This window comes from Mixophyes fleayi, chromosome 6 (genome assembly GCF_038048845.1).
Source record: "Mixophyes fleayi isolate aMixFle1 chromosome 6, aMixFle1.hap1, whole genome shotgun sequence".
In the NCBI taxonomy this organism is placed as follows: Eukaryota; Metazoa; Chordata; class Amphibia; order Anura; family Limnodynastidae; genus Mixophyes; species Mixophyes fleayi.
In genome coordinates this window covers 195,004,422-195,019,404 of record NC_134407.1, presented here as the reverse complement: position 1 = coordinate 195,019,404, position 14,983 = coordinate 195,004,422, and the positions used below count along the sequence as shown (strand labels likewise).

Genomic DNA, 14,983 nt, shown 5'->3' with positions numbered 1-14,983 from the left:
GAAGTGTTACGTGTGGGGTTTCCAAAAGTGGACAACCTCTTTAAATGCTGAGTTCCAACCACAAGACAGCAGAGACATTAACAATGATTTGCATGTGATTCTTTTACCAAGTGGGCGGTGAATTTAATATACAGTTGGATTTGTGAGTGTGTATTATTTTATTTTTTTTACCTTGTGGCTAGTGATTTCGTGACGCACAAACTGCTGCAGTAACTGCCTGTGGACGATATAGCTGGGGTTTCTGCTAAGCATCGTCGCTCTCTGGAAGGACATAGAGCAGAGAAACAATGGTTAAAGATCAGAGTGTAGCAGGTAATATCACAATCCATGTCAGGTCAACCGACTAACTATACCTCTCGGAGGACTGTTTCCAAGATTGTCACAAGCTGCGCACTGGAATACCAAGCATGATGGAATTCAGTGAAATCCTTACATTTCCACTAGTACCTCCATCACTTCCACCCACTAACTACTTTTTCTATTCGCCAAAATTTTATATAAGTATAAATATATTCAACATGTCTATAATTCATATAGCAAATAATGTGATTATTTTCTACTCGACAAGCGATCCATAAAACATAGAAATCAGGTGTATTACAATCCAAAACTTCTGTACAGTGTTCTGGGTTATTTTTAAAGAGGATATATACATTTTTGTTTTATAAAGAGTATTTATTAAAGGTTCCATGTATAAGACACATATTTATAGCAAATGTTACATATCCAGGGCATGACAAGTACATTATTGTAAATACAACCAAACAATTAAGATACAGGGTGTATCTGATTTCACTTGATAGTGTAACAAGAGATCAACTGATGCTTACCATTATAAATGTATATAAAAGAAGAGGGGAGAGAGTGATAGAAGGGCGGGAGGGAGGGTGAAGGGTAATGGTTGGGGGGATGGGTTGAAGAAGGAGGAGGAAGGGGGGGGGGTAATCCACTGACTTGGGTGAGTTAAAAAATAAAGGCTAGTAGGGCTGGTAATTTAGTGAGGAGGATCTGCTAACTTGATTTATTTGATATACTTAAACTGTATATGATGACAGCATCAGCATATTTTTAATAAGCAGAAATTTCTCTTGTATTAGTGTAAGCTGTAACTCATGTACGTGGGAGAAGCGACCTAGCAATTATGGTTCTAATAGTTCCACTCCTTTTTCTTTCCATTGTCGGGGACCTTTGCAAGCTTCATTAAACTAAGATTTCAAATTTGCTGTAAAATACAGATTCATTTGTGAACCACAAAATCAGTTGACCCCCACGGTTTCTTTACGTCGGCAAATACGCCCCCTTGTCTGCAAAGTGCGTCTCACGCCCACGTCTGCACTGTAATATAAAAATGCTCCTAGTTGTGTGGGTTGACGTGGGTGGTCCAGAAAATGTGTTGAGTGGAAACATTTTTACTTTAACTGCTCTGTTTTTCTCCAGAACTACCGTTTGGTTTTAGCTTCATTTGTTGTATGGATTCAACTATGGAAGTTAGGGGACATCCGGAATGTCTTTATGACATATCTCACTTTTGTGCGTGTTGAATATTTTTATATTACATTAGTCAAAATGCAGTTAGAAGTGGGATTTTTCCACAGAAGTGTAAATGGAAGGTCCACAGTCCGTCCAAGTATAAGTATAAGATTTGACTTCTGGAACCTCAGAGGATGCCTGGAAAAATCCTTTTGCAGGGAGGGATACGTTATGTCTCCTCCACACCTTAATTTAATTTAATCATGCGAAAGGACACTGAAAAGTCATGTGGCTAGGTGATGCTTTGCAGAATGGAGATATAACATGTTCTCACCTTTTTGTGTGTTAGAAGGAACTGCAGGTGGCATTGTCCTCTTTCTGGATAAGTCTCTGTCCGAGGTTCTAGAGTGTACCAGCGATCCTCCTTACATTTTAGATCCTGGGCATAGATAATCACATGTTCAAACTAGTCTAATCTGTATAAAGTTTAACCCATCCCTTCTGAATTAAGTACTTGACACCCCATGTTCTCACCCGCAGTCGCAGGACCACATTGCCTAGAAAGTCATCTTGACCTTTGTCCTTACGAGCATCCTTAAATATCCTGAAATACAGAGAGGTATGTGTAAGTCAACAATAACAAACAGTAGAAAATGCAAACGTCTGCATCCACTGTTACTGGCCAACTGATTGGGGAAAGGAGAGGGGCAAAGAACAACATGGCACATGGAATTATTACCTATTGTGTAATGTACCTTCAAATATGTTATAGTTCTGCAAGCACCTGCATGTCCAAAGAGTAAGGACAAGCCAGGGCTTGCTGAGATCTGTAGTGCACCAACAAAACAATTACTGTACTATAAACTTCATATTTATTACCCCACAGCCCAAGGGAAAAGGCCTATGGCTGTTTTCATATAGGTTGGGGGGATTTTTTTGCATGCACTTTTTTTGAGATTGAAATACACCCAATTTACAGCCAACTCTAGCCCAAAGTGTTTTGTCCAAGGTCCAGACAATGGGATTCAAACCCAAGTCCCTTACACATCTTTCAGTGTCAGTGTCTTCAACAGCTGCCGCGTGTGCTTTATTGTATTTTGTAAGCTCTGCACTATTTGAATTTGTAAGCTTAGGGAGGTGTGTGACAAGTATGATCAGGTGCATTTTATTTAAATAAATGCAAAGACTGGAAATTTATATAATCAGCTGTGTAGTAATTCTCACCTCTTCAATCCATGCAAATCTGTGAGCTCTCCTAGTTTTGTTCTGACAGATTCCACATCATCTGAGTCCCTGTGTGAGGAGTCACAGGGAATACATTATTATTGGAGAGAAGGACAAGACCATGGAATGGAAATCACAGAAGAATACATGGAATTTAGGAAAAAAACCCTGATCCGGGACACCCTGTGATGAGCTATGTTGTGAATCTGGAGAGTGGGCAACGCTCCATCTTGAATTATACAACCAGCCGAATTGTGATTTAATCAGTGGCTTCGATATCTTGCACTTGAAATGAGTGTATAATAATATTATCATTGATCGGGTCACTTCATTGCTTTTCCTCTTTGGGTGAATGTACCCAACCCAATCTACACTCAGAGGTCCTATGGTGCAAGGATACTATAATATTAATTATATTCATTATAAATATGGTTGTCCTTGGGACCTCCTGTAATATTACGTTGAGATAATAGATAGTCTACCATTTCATTTAAATTAAACATCACAATGGTCATTGATGGCTTATATAGCATTCTATATAGAGGGAGTAGGTGTAGAGGATTGGTGGTTGATGCTCGATAATAAAGGGAGTTGTCCAATGGTTTAATTTTCAATTAAATACATATTATATACCAGGCGTAAAACATGGCCCATGAGATGTATGAAAGTACCCTGAACTCCTAGGGGTATATTTACTAAACTGCAGGTTTGCAAAAGTGGAGATGTTGGCTATGTAGAATGTACTAAATAAATGATGACTAGAATATGATTGGTTGCTACAGACAACATCTCCACTTTTTCAAACCCGCAGTTTAGTAAATATACCCCCTAAAAGTTAAGTTGAACCAATCATACCAGATCACTTTTAATGACAAGTGACTCATTCAGTTAGAGTTAGAGCAACAAACATAACGCAGTGATACTTGGTAGGCAGGTGAAAATGACAAATAAGTAAGCTTTATTTAGAAGGAAAAGCATACAATGGATAATTTCACTCTGAACTATTAAATGCATAAAATCATTGTATACATTAATAATAATGCGTTATTTATACATGAAAGGGATTAGTGGATGCACCCCCTGATGAAGCAGTACGCTAGCGCAAAATCAATCAGGCTAATTTGTACTTTCCCCTCACTCTCTCTCTGTCACTTTTAAAGTCTGATTACTGATACATCAGACCATCTTGTACTCTGGACTATCCATGTGGATCAGAGACAATTGGGTGGCGATGGGCTCCTCCTATTGGCTGAATGACATCAGTGAATCACACAGAAGCCTCTACAGGAACATTGTTAATTCTTAGATAATACAGCACACATCCAAAATGTTGTGGTCTCTTCCACCAGACACACACATAACGTAACGTTGCAAGTTACACTTATAATGTATGAAGAACCAATCTGTTTAGTATTTCTAAATCTGTGTTCTGTGCATACAACAGTTTAACAATATCAAATAAGTTGCAATAAACCAATAAAAAATGACCTGGGGTTAATGTGCTTGTACTTCTCAATCCCATTACTAAATTGCAGGGAGATAAAATGATACGCAATACAACACAGAGCTCAATGAAGGGCATCATTAGGGGTTAGCAATTATACATTGAGAGGTGAAGGACAGAGTTCTAAACAGAAAGTACTGTCACCCTTATTTAGCGTTCATCAATGTAGCAGAACATTCAAACTCCATTTGGATCACGCATTACTGTTCTTGCAGTGTAAAGACACACACATATTTTAAGGAGAATACACTTTAAAACACAAAGTCCTCCTACCCTCTGCAGATTATGAAATTTACATCCACATCCCTTAAGTAGCAAACTGCTTATTCACATAACCATCAATGAGCACTCACCACATGTCCATCTGAAACCGGGCGTGTTGTATGTCGTTCACTTCCCTGAAACACATGGATATAATAGGAAGTTATTACAATTTTGTTTTTAGGCGTAAGTAAGACTGCAGCTTTTTTTAATACGTTCTTAACATTCTAAAACAATATTTCTTGAGTAGAAAGGAGAGCGGAGTTTGAGGGCCATTTAAAACATATGTGGGGCCAGGTCAAAGATCACATTAGTGGGCCCAGGTCAAAGATCACATTAGTGGGCCCAGGTCAAAGATCACATTAGTGGGCCCAGGTCCAAGATCACATTAGTAGGCCCAGGTCAAGGATCACCTATAGTGGGCCCATGTCTAAGATCCCATTAGTGGGCCCTGATACCCAGGGAAGGGCTGGAAACTTTTGGCCTGGGGTTAAAGAGAAGAAAGTGGTCGGGTGCTGCCAAAATATACAATAAAGAGCGTATTCAATTTACCGCTTTTAAATACAGAGTGCATTGTAGTGGCCAATATACAGTACAGGAACCATACTTGCGACTGACATACAATACAAAGGACATTTTAGTGACACATAAATTGGACAGATACCATCCTAGTAAACGGTACAGTACAACAGAGACAACATATACGTGGAACCACTATACACCACATCTGACCACTATATGGTGCCGACTCTATTCTGGAGGCCACCGCACAATGCAGGTCCACAAATTTGTGGTAGCTATAAAATAAATACCAAAAACTCTGTGGTGGCTTTACCATGCAGACCTCAGACTCCAGCAAATCTTGGGTGATGACACAATACAGATGGCAGATTGCTGGTGACACACTGTATACCCAGATAGATTACTTGAGTCTCTTGCAGGTCCTATAATGCCTATTGGAATAGCGTACAGGAAGCTCAGCTGTGCAGGGAATCTGCTTCCAGCTAACTAACAGGTGGTTGGCACTATCCACTAATCAGTGAAGAGAGACCATCCTACAGAAATACTCTGACACTTCACTCAGGGGCTGAACAGTCTGTAGTAAATATTGGATAATGTCCCGGCAATGCAGCTTCAGCCCGCCCAGGCTCCCCACTCTGCTCTCAAAAGCCTGGGGAAGGGGGCTATTTGGACCTAATTGACAACCCGCCATTGCTGGGCCCATCTCACCTCCGGGCACGGTACCGGCAACACCATCTGCACCCACATTAGTTCCGTTAAAAAGCACAAGATACGAAAAATATTTTCTTTACATGACAAATTATCCTGTGTGAGGGTTTATTACCTTTTTAAAATTTTAGGAGAAAAGATCTAGGTGTACTGATTGGACCATTGGGATTAAGGTTATGGCCTTGTGATGCCTCTTATAACATTCCATGCTGTAAAACAATGGGTCCTTTCTCTGTCTAGGACACCAGGAGGCTCAGATATGTACTTCTATGGAACTCTCATAGTAAACTTCATTACTTATTAGTTTACCAGTAGGTGCAGGTCAAACGACCCTGACTGCATACATCCACAATCATGCTAGTGAAGTATTACACTTTGGCAGAAAATCAGGACAAAAAAGGGGGACAACAGGGAGATATGCATTCCATGGCAAACAGATTGCACAGTCACCAAGTGCTTGGTGCCTCTTTTTCACAAATAATAAGGTACATACATTATAAATGTTTCATTCCATACAGGATTTAAGGTCTGGACCTTGACCTGAGTCTTATGAGTCTGGTCTTCTGGGAGTGTGTTGCGGACCACCGCTTTGTTCTTCTGCTTCTTATCAGGATTGGGGCTGCTATCTCTGGAGCGGGCGTCTGCTCGACTCTCAATCCCCAGCATGCAGTAGGGGTCACTGAATCCTTCCAAAAATAAACAGCTTTAACATATTTAAAACAATTGCTTATCACATCCATACATATTGTAATGTTACAAAAGGAGAAACATTTTGTTGACGTTAATTAAAAATAAATGAACAAGTGAAGTAATGTAAGTAATCATTAATGCATTGATAAAGCAGCAACTCTTAATGCATACCTCACAACTGTCCCGATTTTGGAGGGAGAGCCCGATTCGTGGGCTGCAAAAGGGGTGGGACTTAACCTAAACTGGGTGGAGTCTTATCCACATTTAGAATTTGTGGGTGGAGTTTGGTTGGAACAAGGGCCCAGGGGCAAACACAGGATTTGTAGAGGCGGGTTTCCACACTACGCCACCAGTGGGCGTGACCAGCATGCATGGGGGCGTGGGTATAATATTAGACAGTGCTTGGCTGCTCTCCAACTCTTCCTTTCCCTATAATATACATGGGCAATGCTGCGTGCACTACTGTTAGGTGCACACAGCTCTTGCTTTTCAAGCAGAGCCGTGTGAGGCAGGGGCAGAGTCCAGCCACCTCAATTATACAGTGCCCCAGGCTTGGAGGCGGTTTCCAGGCACTAGGAACCCCCCCCCCCCCCCCCCAGAAATATAAATGCAGATGAATATTCTCTTACCACTGACATCTTTTCCCAGAATCCCTTTGGCTTCTTTCACTGTAACTTTCACACAGAAAATTGGAGGCTGTAAAGAAAGCAGACGTCTCATGCTTATTCCAAATGTTCCCGATTATTGCTAGATATGACCTCAACCATAACCTTACAATCATTCATCTTCATATCTACTTTTTCCTTGTTATACACTTTAATGTGGGTGTCACTAAGAATGGAATTTGTGTGAATAATGAGTAAGGAACGGAATCAAGTGACAGGATTGCTAAACCTCGCCACGGCCATGTAACTTTGTGGAGGGGGGGGGGGGGGGGGTAATTACAAAACTAAAGTTTTATCTGTAGATAACATGCTCACTTTAATATTCTTGCCAAATAGAAATGATAGATTACAAGACACTCTTGTATGAATGAACACATTGGGAAACATGAACAAAAGTAGATGATAACATTGAGTAAAATCTGTAAAACAAGATATAATACCACATTGCATCTGTTAGGTCACTTCTTAAACGTCAAATTTACATTTATTCTCCTTTTTATTGATTCAGAGTCACTGTGTACACGAGACCTCAGTGTTTCTAAAGTAGCAGTTCTCAGTTTCTAATGTCTCCAGCTCCAGTTGAATAAGCAGCATAGCTCAGTCTGTGTACGTATCAGACAATGGAATCAATGGTGGAAACTAACATAAATGGACAGATTGGGTAGGTTAAGGCGATTGTGCAGGGAAGCATTAAGCTTCATGGACAAAGCAAGATATATAGGAGTTGCAAGTGAATTTTTAGACCAGGTCGCCGTCAGGAATCCAGAGAAAAACATCCCCATAGCAAAGGGAAAATCAAAAACAGTTTGTGGTCATTACCAGAGTCCGAGGCCGGAATAACACAAGACTGGGGAAGATAAAAGACCCTAATTTCACAGTCTCCTGGGCCTATAGCAGCCACCGTTCTCCTTGGGATTGTTCTCAGCACCTGCTATAGCTTATAAATTGATTGAGCAACTTCCGCTTCTTTATTTGTCTGAGAGGCATGTTGGTGTCAGTAGCTGAGGGGTAGTGCTGACATTTGATTGCTATTTGGAGGCTTCTGGGGTACCTCTTTGGTAAGTTAGCTCTCAATTTAAAAACACATATGTATGGCCCAAATATATGGGACTCTCATTGTTTAGAGTTAGGACCACCCTATTAGCAAAAGCGCCGTGGAGTGGCGGGTGGCTTTAACATACATTTGCAAATGTGTGCAATTAAGACTTTTGCATTTTTATCTACAGTAGAAATGGCAGATCTGTTGCTGGCTATAGCAGTGCGCTGGGGGATCTCTCTGTGTGTTTGTTCCTTTCAGGATAACCCCACCCTTTCAAGCACCTGCTGTAGCCTATAAATTGATCGAGCAACTTCCACTTCTTTATTTGATTGTTCTTGAGTACTCAGATGTTCTGGAACTTTGATAGCACAGGCAACTTTGGATCTAAAGAAGGGTAAACTCAGGGTGACAGGATCAGGAGGGCAAAGAAACTAGGGAAGGCAGCAACAGTACCAGAACAAAGCAGACAAAAGTTAAACACTTTTTGGCACAAGACAAAGTTGTTTGCAGACTATGAAACCAAATAAAACATTGGACAACAGGCCTGAAATTGCAGCATGTTCCCCCAAAACTAGTTTGATACCTGAATCCAATTCAACAATTAGCATTATAACATCAAGCCACTGCCTCTCCCAACCCTATACCACCTGGCCAATAGCAGCCTTTTTCACATGGAAATTATTTTAATATTCAGCCGGGAAAGCACAAGGAAATTGTTAGATATAAAAGGGCTGGTGCTAGGAGAGGAGGTAGAGAGTTGTCACAAAATGCTGAGGATACAGACTCCAACTCTGTCACAAGAAGTCGTGCAACAATGGGCTAGGTCCTAGCTAACCGTAGCTCCTAGCCGCTAGGAGCTATGGTTAAATTTGGTTGGATCTCAGTGTTTTGGAGTGGAGAGGCTGCAGACTCCAGTCTGGATGGATTGAATTTGAAGCCTTGGTTGGTGCTGGATTCCCACTGGACTAAGGGTTGTGAAGCTGCAGTAGCTAGTCCATCGAATACTCTGCGAAGGCACAACCCGGAATTGACCCCAACCTGTGCTGAGCAGCTGTCCGCTGTTTTGGACAGAGGAGCATTAATCTCTTTACAGATCAAAATGAGGCTACAAAGGTCTCTACAACCTTCCCATGTTGGATGTGTATTCGCTTCCCCTTTGTGTCTTGTTACTTACTATACTTACTATTTATACAGGTGTATTGTTTATATAGTTAGTTGTGAGTAACCGTGATACACAATAGATATGTTGAATTCTTCAAGTAACTGTTTCGGCTGGGTTTCCTCCTCGTACTGTGGCACTCTCTCCCGTGGCACCTCCAAAATTACTCACTGTGTGTTGCACGGTCAGATCTCATTAAGATCAATGACCTACCTGTGTGGCCAACACGGACAATGTAGACATGTGTATAAACGTTTATCCACACAAAATGCTCCTTAACTTTCAACATAAATTTAGATCATAAATGTTCTTATGACAGTGTTACTTTAGAGTAATGGATTTGTTTGATTTTAGCGTCACAGCCATTTTCCTAGTCCTGATATATAGTAAAGCCACAGATCAAACACAACATAAGGTATTACAGCAAGTAGCTGAACAGATGAAAAAAGAACTTGTTACCACGTTTTGAGTGTCACTACAAACTTACCATTTTCAATGTACTAAAAGCCTCAAGTCTACATATACTAATAAATAATAATGCATAATAAATACTTGGATTAATAAAAAATATTTCATCAATTAATTACAGTTACCTCAAGGCCTTTAACGCTTTCATAGATAGCCTTGTGCTCCTCAGGATCCATATTGAAGGCCTGTGAGAGACAAACAGTTATCACAGTTAGCTCAGAAAGCAAATGAACTAATGAGTTCTAAAGGACCAGGCAGGATATTTAGTTATGAGGGTCCAATAATATCTATATCACCTACGGTATGAGAGTGGATTACCTCCATCTTAAACCAATCAGCCATCACTGTTAAAGTGTCTAAATCAAACTCTTTGGAGAAATGTGAGAGATAATGAGAAGAAATTTCGTCTAAATTGCCTGGATCTCCTTTTTCTCCTATTTCTTAATTTAGGCCTCCTTCTTCCAGTGAAATCTTAAACTTAATTCATGAGCAGTACATAGACTGGGGGGCATTCTTGTAATCCACCAATGGAACTAACCTAGGTCCCAAAAGGTATTTATGCAGTCAGAAATAATGAGTAAACATTATAGCCAGTCAGCAGGTCGACTGCACAGTTTTCAGAACTATAATAATTACTAATACATGCAAATTAGCCTTTAATAATATTATGTTAATATGCTGCCTGCCAAATTCTACTGTAGTGAATATGGGAGGGAAGAGGAGGAAGAGCTCAGACTTCTGTCTTTTCAAACTAAAACGATACTTGTTAGTTGAAGTCTCCAGGTCACAAGCAGACTGTTTTAGGGAAACTGTTTGGGAAAAACGTCATGCATATTTTTCTACTTGCCAACTCTCCCTGAATGTCAGGGAGACTCCCTGAAATAGGGGTGATCTCCCTCACTCCCTGAAGAGTGGAATTCTCCCTGATGCTGAGCCAATACAAGACGTGGTTGGCTTCGCCATCTGTGGCATGATGACACAGTTCAGAAATTGTGTCCTATGTCCATGTATTGATGCCTATGGAGGTGCCCATTTTCATGGAGACCAAGATTTAATCAAAGACTGATAGGTAAGACAAATGACTTCAGCAATGAAGACAGAAATGTAAAAGACACTTCAGTCTCTAGAGATTCATTAGCTGCTTTTCTTTAACGCATAGTTGCCTACTCTCCCGGAATGTCCGGAAGACTCCTGCATTTCTGGGAGACCCGGGAGAGCAGGGCAACCTCACGGTTCTCGCCCAAGCAATAGATAAGTGACAGGGGCGGGACTTAATGTCACAAATATTGCGTCATCTTGGTCCCCTGCTGTAATTGGCCAAAATTGTGACAATCGTTTAGGGGTGGGAACACAATTATGCGATTCATCAAGCCCCGGCCCCGGACGCCCACCTCCCCCGGGATCTCCCTGAAGCCAACAAGGAAAAGTTGGCAAGTATGTGTGGGTTAAATTTTCACCAGCATAGTGGTGGCACCATGCCTGAGCAGCATGGAGAATATATAGCATATAAGTAGCATTCACTATCACTTGAAGAAACCCTCTTACTCTGTGACAACTAAAGTAGAGACTAAGGACTGCCGCACAGCACAGGGGGCTGAGAAGATTGTTTATGATCAGTCTACTGGGATATTCTGTGTGTACATTGTATTGCTGGCCAATTTAATTGTACAACAACCAAACAACAAAAGACAAATGATCAAATCGTTCTTTTGTTTGGGAAGTTACGGGTCCATACTGCATCCATGTGTTTTACCTACACAAGAATGCTGCCTCTTACCATTTGCAGATATTCATTGAGCTGGTCATTGTCAGATATATGTTCTGCCTCTGACATCCCCATGCGATGTAAGATGGTGTATAGAGCTTCCCCATAGAGCAGATTACGCTGAGAGAAAAGATTCAGTGATGTTATAAAGTAAGAATATACCTATACACCTGACACCAATATAACAAAGAGGATTTTGTCAAAAAACATCATAGTAGTTTAAGTCAGTTGTCGCTGCTATTTTTTTTACAAATGCTTATTAAATCATCAAGCCTAATAATGTAATTAAGGGTCAACTAAAGTCAAAACTCAACTTTTAATTGGATTCAACTAAGGTGCATCAATTGCACAGAACCAAAATTACGCAGCTACAAACAGTTTAGGTTTGTACACAGCAACCCTTCCCACCCTCCCTATTACACCTCTATTGGGCTATCTTCGAATAATTCAAGATGCAGATGTCTCACCACAACTTCATAGTATTAAACACCAAAGGATTGGGGCAGCTAGTACACTGGACAGATCTAGTAGAGTGAAGCAGCTGGCATGCTGGACAGATCTAGAAAAGTCAGGCAGCTGGCATGCTGGACAGATGTAGTAGAGAACGGCAGATAGCTTGCTGGACAGATATAGTAGAGTGAGGAAGCCATCATACTGGATAGATATAGTAGAGTAGGGCATGTAGCATGCTGTATAGCTGTAGTAGAGTGGGGCATCTAGCATGCTGGACAGATCTAGTAGAGTGAGGCAGTTGGCATGCTGGACAGATCTAGTAGAGTGAGGCAGTTAGCATGCTGGACAGATCTAGTAGAGTGAGGCAGGTAGCATGCTGGACAGATCTAGTAGAGTGAGGCAGGTAGCATGCTGGACAGATCTAGTAGAGTGAGGCAGGTAGCATGCTGGACAGATCTAGTAGAGTGAGGCAGCTGGCATGCTGGACAGATATAGTAGAGAAGGGCAGGTAGCATGCTGGACAGATATAGTAGAGAAGGGCAAGTAGCATGCTGGAGAGATATAGTAGAGAAGAGCAGATAGCATGCTGGACAGATCTAGTAGTGTAGTGCAGGTAGCATGCTGGAAAGATATAGTAGAGAAGGGCAGCTAGCATGCTGGACAGATCTAGTAGTGTAGTGCAGGTAGCATGCTGGACAGATCTAGTAGTGTAGTGCAGGTAGCATGCTGGACAGATCTAGTAGTGTAGGGCAGGTAGCATGCTGAACAGATATAGTAGAGAAGGGCAGGTAGCATGCTGGACAGATCTAGTAGAGTAGGGCAGGTAGCATGCTGGACAGATCTAGTAGTGTAGTGCAGGTAGCATGTTGGAAAGATATAGTAGAGAAGGGCAGGTAGCATGCTGGACAGATCTAGTAGTGTAGTGCAGGTAGCATGCTGGAAAGATATAGTAGAGAAGGGCAGGTAGCATGCTGGACAGATCTAGTAGTGTAGTGCAGGTAGCATGCTGGACAGATCTAGTAGTGTAGGGCAGGTAGCATGCTGGACAGATATAGCAGAGAAGGGCAGGTAGCATGCTGGACAGATCTAGTAGAGTAGGGCAGGTAGCATGCTGGACAGATCTAGTAGAGTAGGGCAGGGAGCATGCTGGACAGATCTAGTAGAGTAGGGCAGGTAGCATGCTGGACAGATCTAGTAGAGTACGGCAGGTAGCATGCTGGATAGATATAGTAGAGAAGGGCAGGTAGCATGCTGGACAGATCTAGTAGAGAAGGGCATCTAGCATGCTGGACAGATCTAGTAGAGTGAGGCAGTTAGCATGCTGGACAGATCTAGTAGAGTGAGGCAGTTAGCATGCTGGACAGATCTAGTAGAGTGAGGCAGTTAGCATGCTGGACAGATCTAGTAGAGTGAGCCAAGTAGCATGCTGGACAGATCTAGTAGAGTGAGGCAGTTAGCATGCTGGACAGATCTAGTAGAGTGAGGCAGCTGGCATGCTGGACAGATATAGTAGAGTAGGGCAGGTAGCATGCTAGACAGATATAGTAGAGAAGGGCAGGTAGCATGCTGGACAGATCTAGTAGAGTAGGGCAGTTAGCATGCTGGACAGATCTAGTAGAGTGAGGCAGCTGGCATGCTGGACAGATATAGTAGAGTAGGGCAGGTAGCATGCTGGACAGATATAGTAGAGAAGGGCAGGTAGCATGCTGGACAGATATAGTAGAGTAGGGCAGGTAGCATGCTGGACAGATATAGTAGAGTAGGGCAGGTAGCATGCTGGACAGATATAGTAGAGAAGGGCAGGTAGCATGCTGGACAGATATAGTAGAGTAGGGCAGGTAGCATGCTGGACAGATATAGTAGAGAAGGGCAGGTAGCATGCTGGATAGATCTAGTAGAGAAGGGCAGGTAGCATGCTGGATAGATATAGTAGAGAAGGGCAGGTAGCATGCTTGAGAAATGTAGTATACACTGGAATTAACTGGATTTACCTTCTATTCAAAGGAAAATTCCACTATACAACTATTTTTAAAAAGCCCCTCAATTAACAAAACTGTAGCGACCCACCTACTATGGTACTATGACACTTTCTTTAGCCTGTATTATCTATGGATTTTGCGCTCTAATTTCTTTTTTTGGACATCCTATTATCACGGTCAGTTATGACGGAGATACCTTGATTAACATCGCTGCTGCTTTCACTTTGTGGAGTCTATTGCTACATTGGACAGGCTACATTCATCATTTCCTCTTCCCATATCAAGCTCACGGAGTTATAACTCAGAGCTGTTATCTACTATATCATCCATCTTGTGGGGAGACCACATTTGAGCCGAACGTCTGTGCTTTTTTCATTGGACATTTGCAAGCAATATCGTAAGTTGAATGGGTCTACTTACAGATGTTTACCTGAAGCCGTGAGTTTATCATATTTTAATTTCTCCACTTTTTTCCACTTCTCCTGCTGAGCGCTACTACCAATTCTTTTGGATTTTAGACTATGTTTTTGGTTTCCAATTATGAGTAACAAGCACGTTTCATCTTTTATTATTATTAAGCAGTGGACTCAATACTTACATAGCACATTGTCAATAGGAATTGTTGGCATCAAGCTGATTTATAATTCAGTCTGGTTTCTCATCCTAGAGTCATGGGAGGATGTTCATTGACTTTTTATTGATATTGATGTGGTCAACTTGTTTTATCTGTATGTTTATTTAGTGTGTGTAATAAATATTGTTCTTTTTAGCATTGTATTTGATCTCTGATTAATTCCAGCGCTGTCCTTTTTCCTTTTCTATCTGACAACATGCGTTTCCCTTTACAGTATTGTGCACTTGTCTGATATGCTTCTTACCTGTACTGACGGGGATACGGGTTTGGCTTCAGCGTTGGTCTCCTTCATGGATTTGGAGGGATGGATGGTGCCCTTCCTCCCGTACCTGGCCTACAATATGGAACACAATTTACAATACATTGACAGCAAAAATAATGTAGAGGTTAATATAGAGAGTACATGGGAGATTATGACACCTTAAGCGTTATTGGTGATTAA

The 14,983-nt window shown here is 41.5% G+C and overlaps 1 protein-coding gene across 6 annotated transcripts in view; it reads right to left on the bottom strand.

Moving 5' to 3' along the window:
* The window catches only part of UNC13D (unc-13 homolog D), a 57,158-nt gene that overhangs the window by 25,194 nt on the left and 16,981 nt on the right, over nt 1-14,983 (bottom strand). For 5 of the 6 annotated variants that reach the window (XM_075177813.1, XM_075177816.1, XM_075177814.1 and 2 more), the window contains 10 exons: nt 14,786-14,875; nt 11,488-11,595; nt 9,836-9,895; nt 7,009-7,075; nt 6,183-6,375; nt 4,552-4,596; nt 2,695-2,763; nt 2,005-2,074; nt 1,805-1,909; nt 172-261 (listed from right to left, as the gene is read on the bottom strand). In XM_075177813.1, the coding sequence (XP_075033914.1) occupies nt 172-261; nt 1,805-1,909; nt 2,005-2,074; nt 2,695-2,763; nt 4,552-4,596; nt 6,183-6,375; nt 7,009-7,075; nt 9,836-9,895; nt 11,488-11,595; nt 14,786-14,875 (897 nt within the window). Of the gene's footprint in view, nt 1-171; nt 262-1,804; nt 1,910-2,004; nt 2,075-2,694; nt 2,764-4,551; nt 4,597-6,182; nt 6,376-7,008; nt 7,076-9,835; nt 9,896-11,487; nt 11,596-14,785; nt 14,876-14,983 lie in introns of those variants that run through there. The other variant, XM_075177817.1, reaches the window with a different exon arrangement.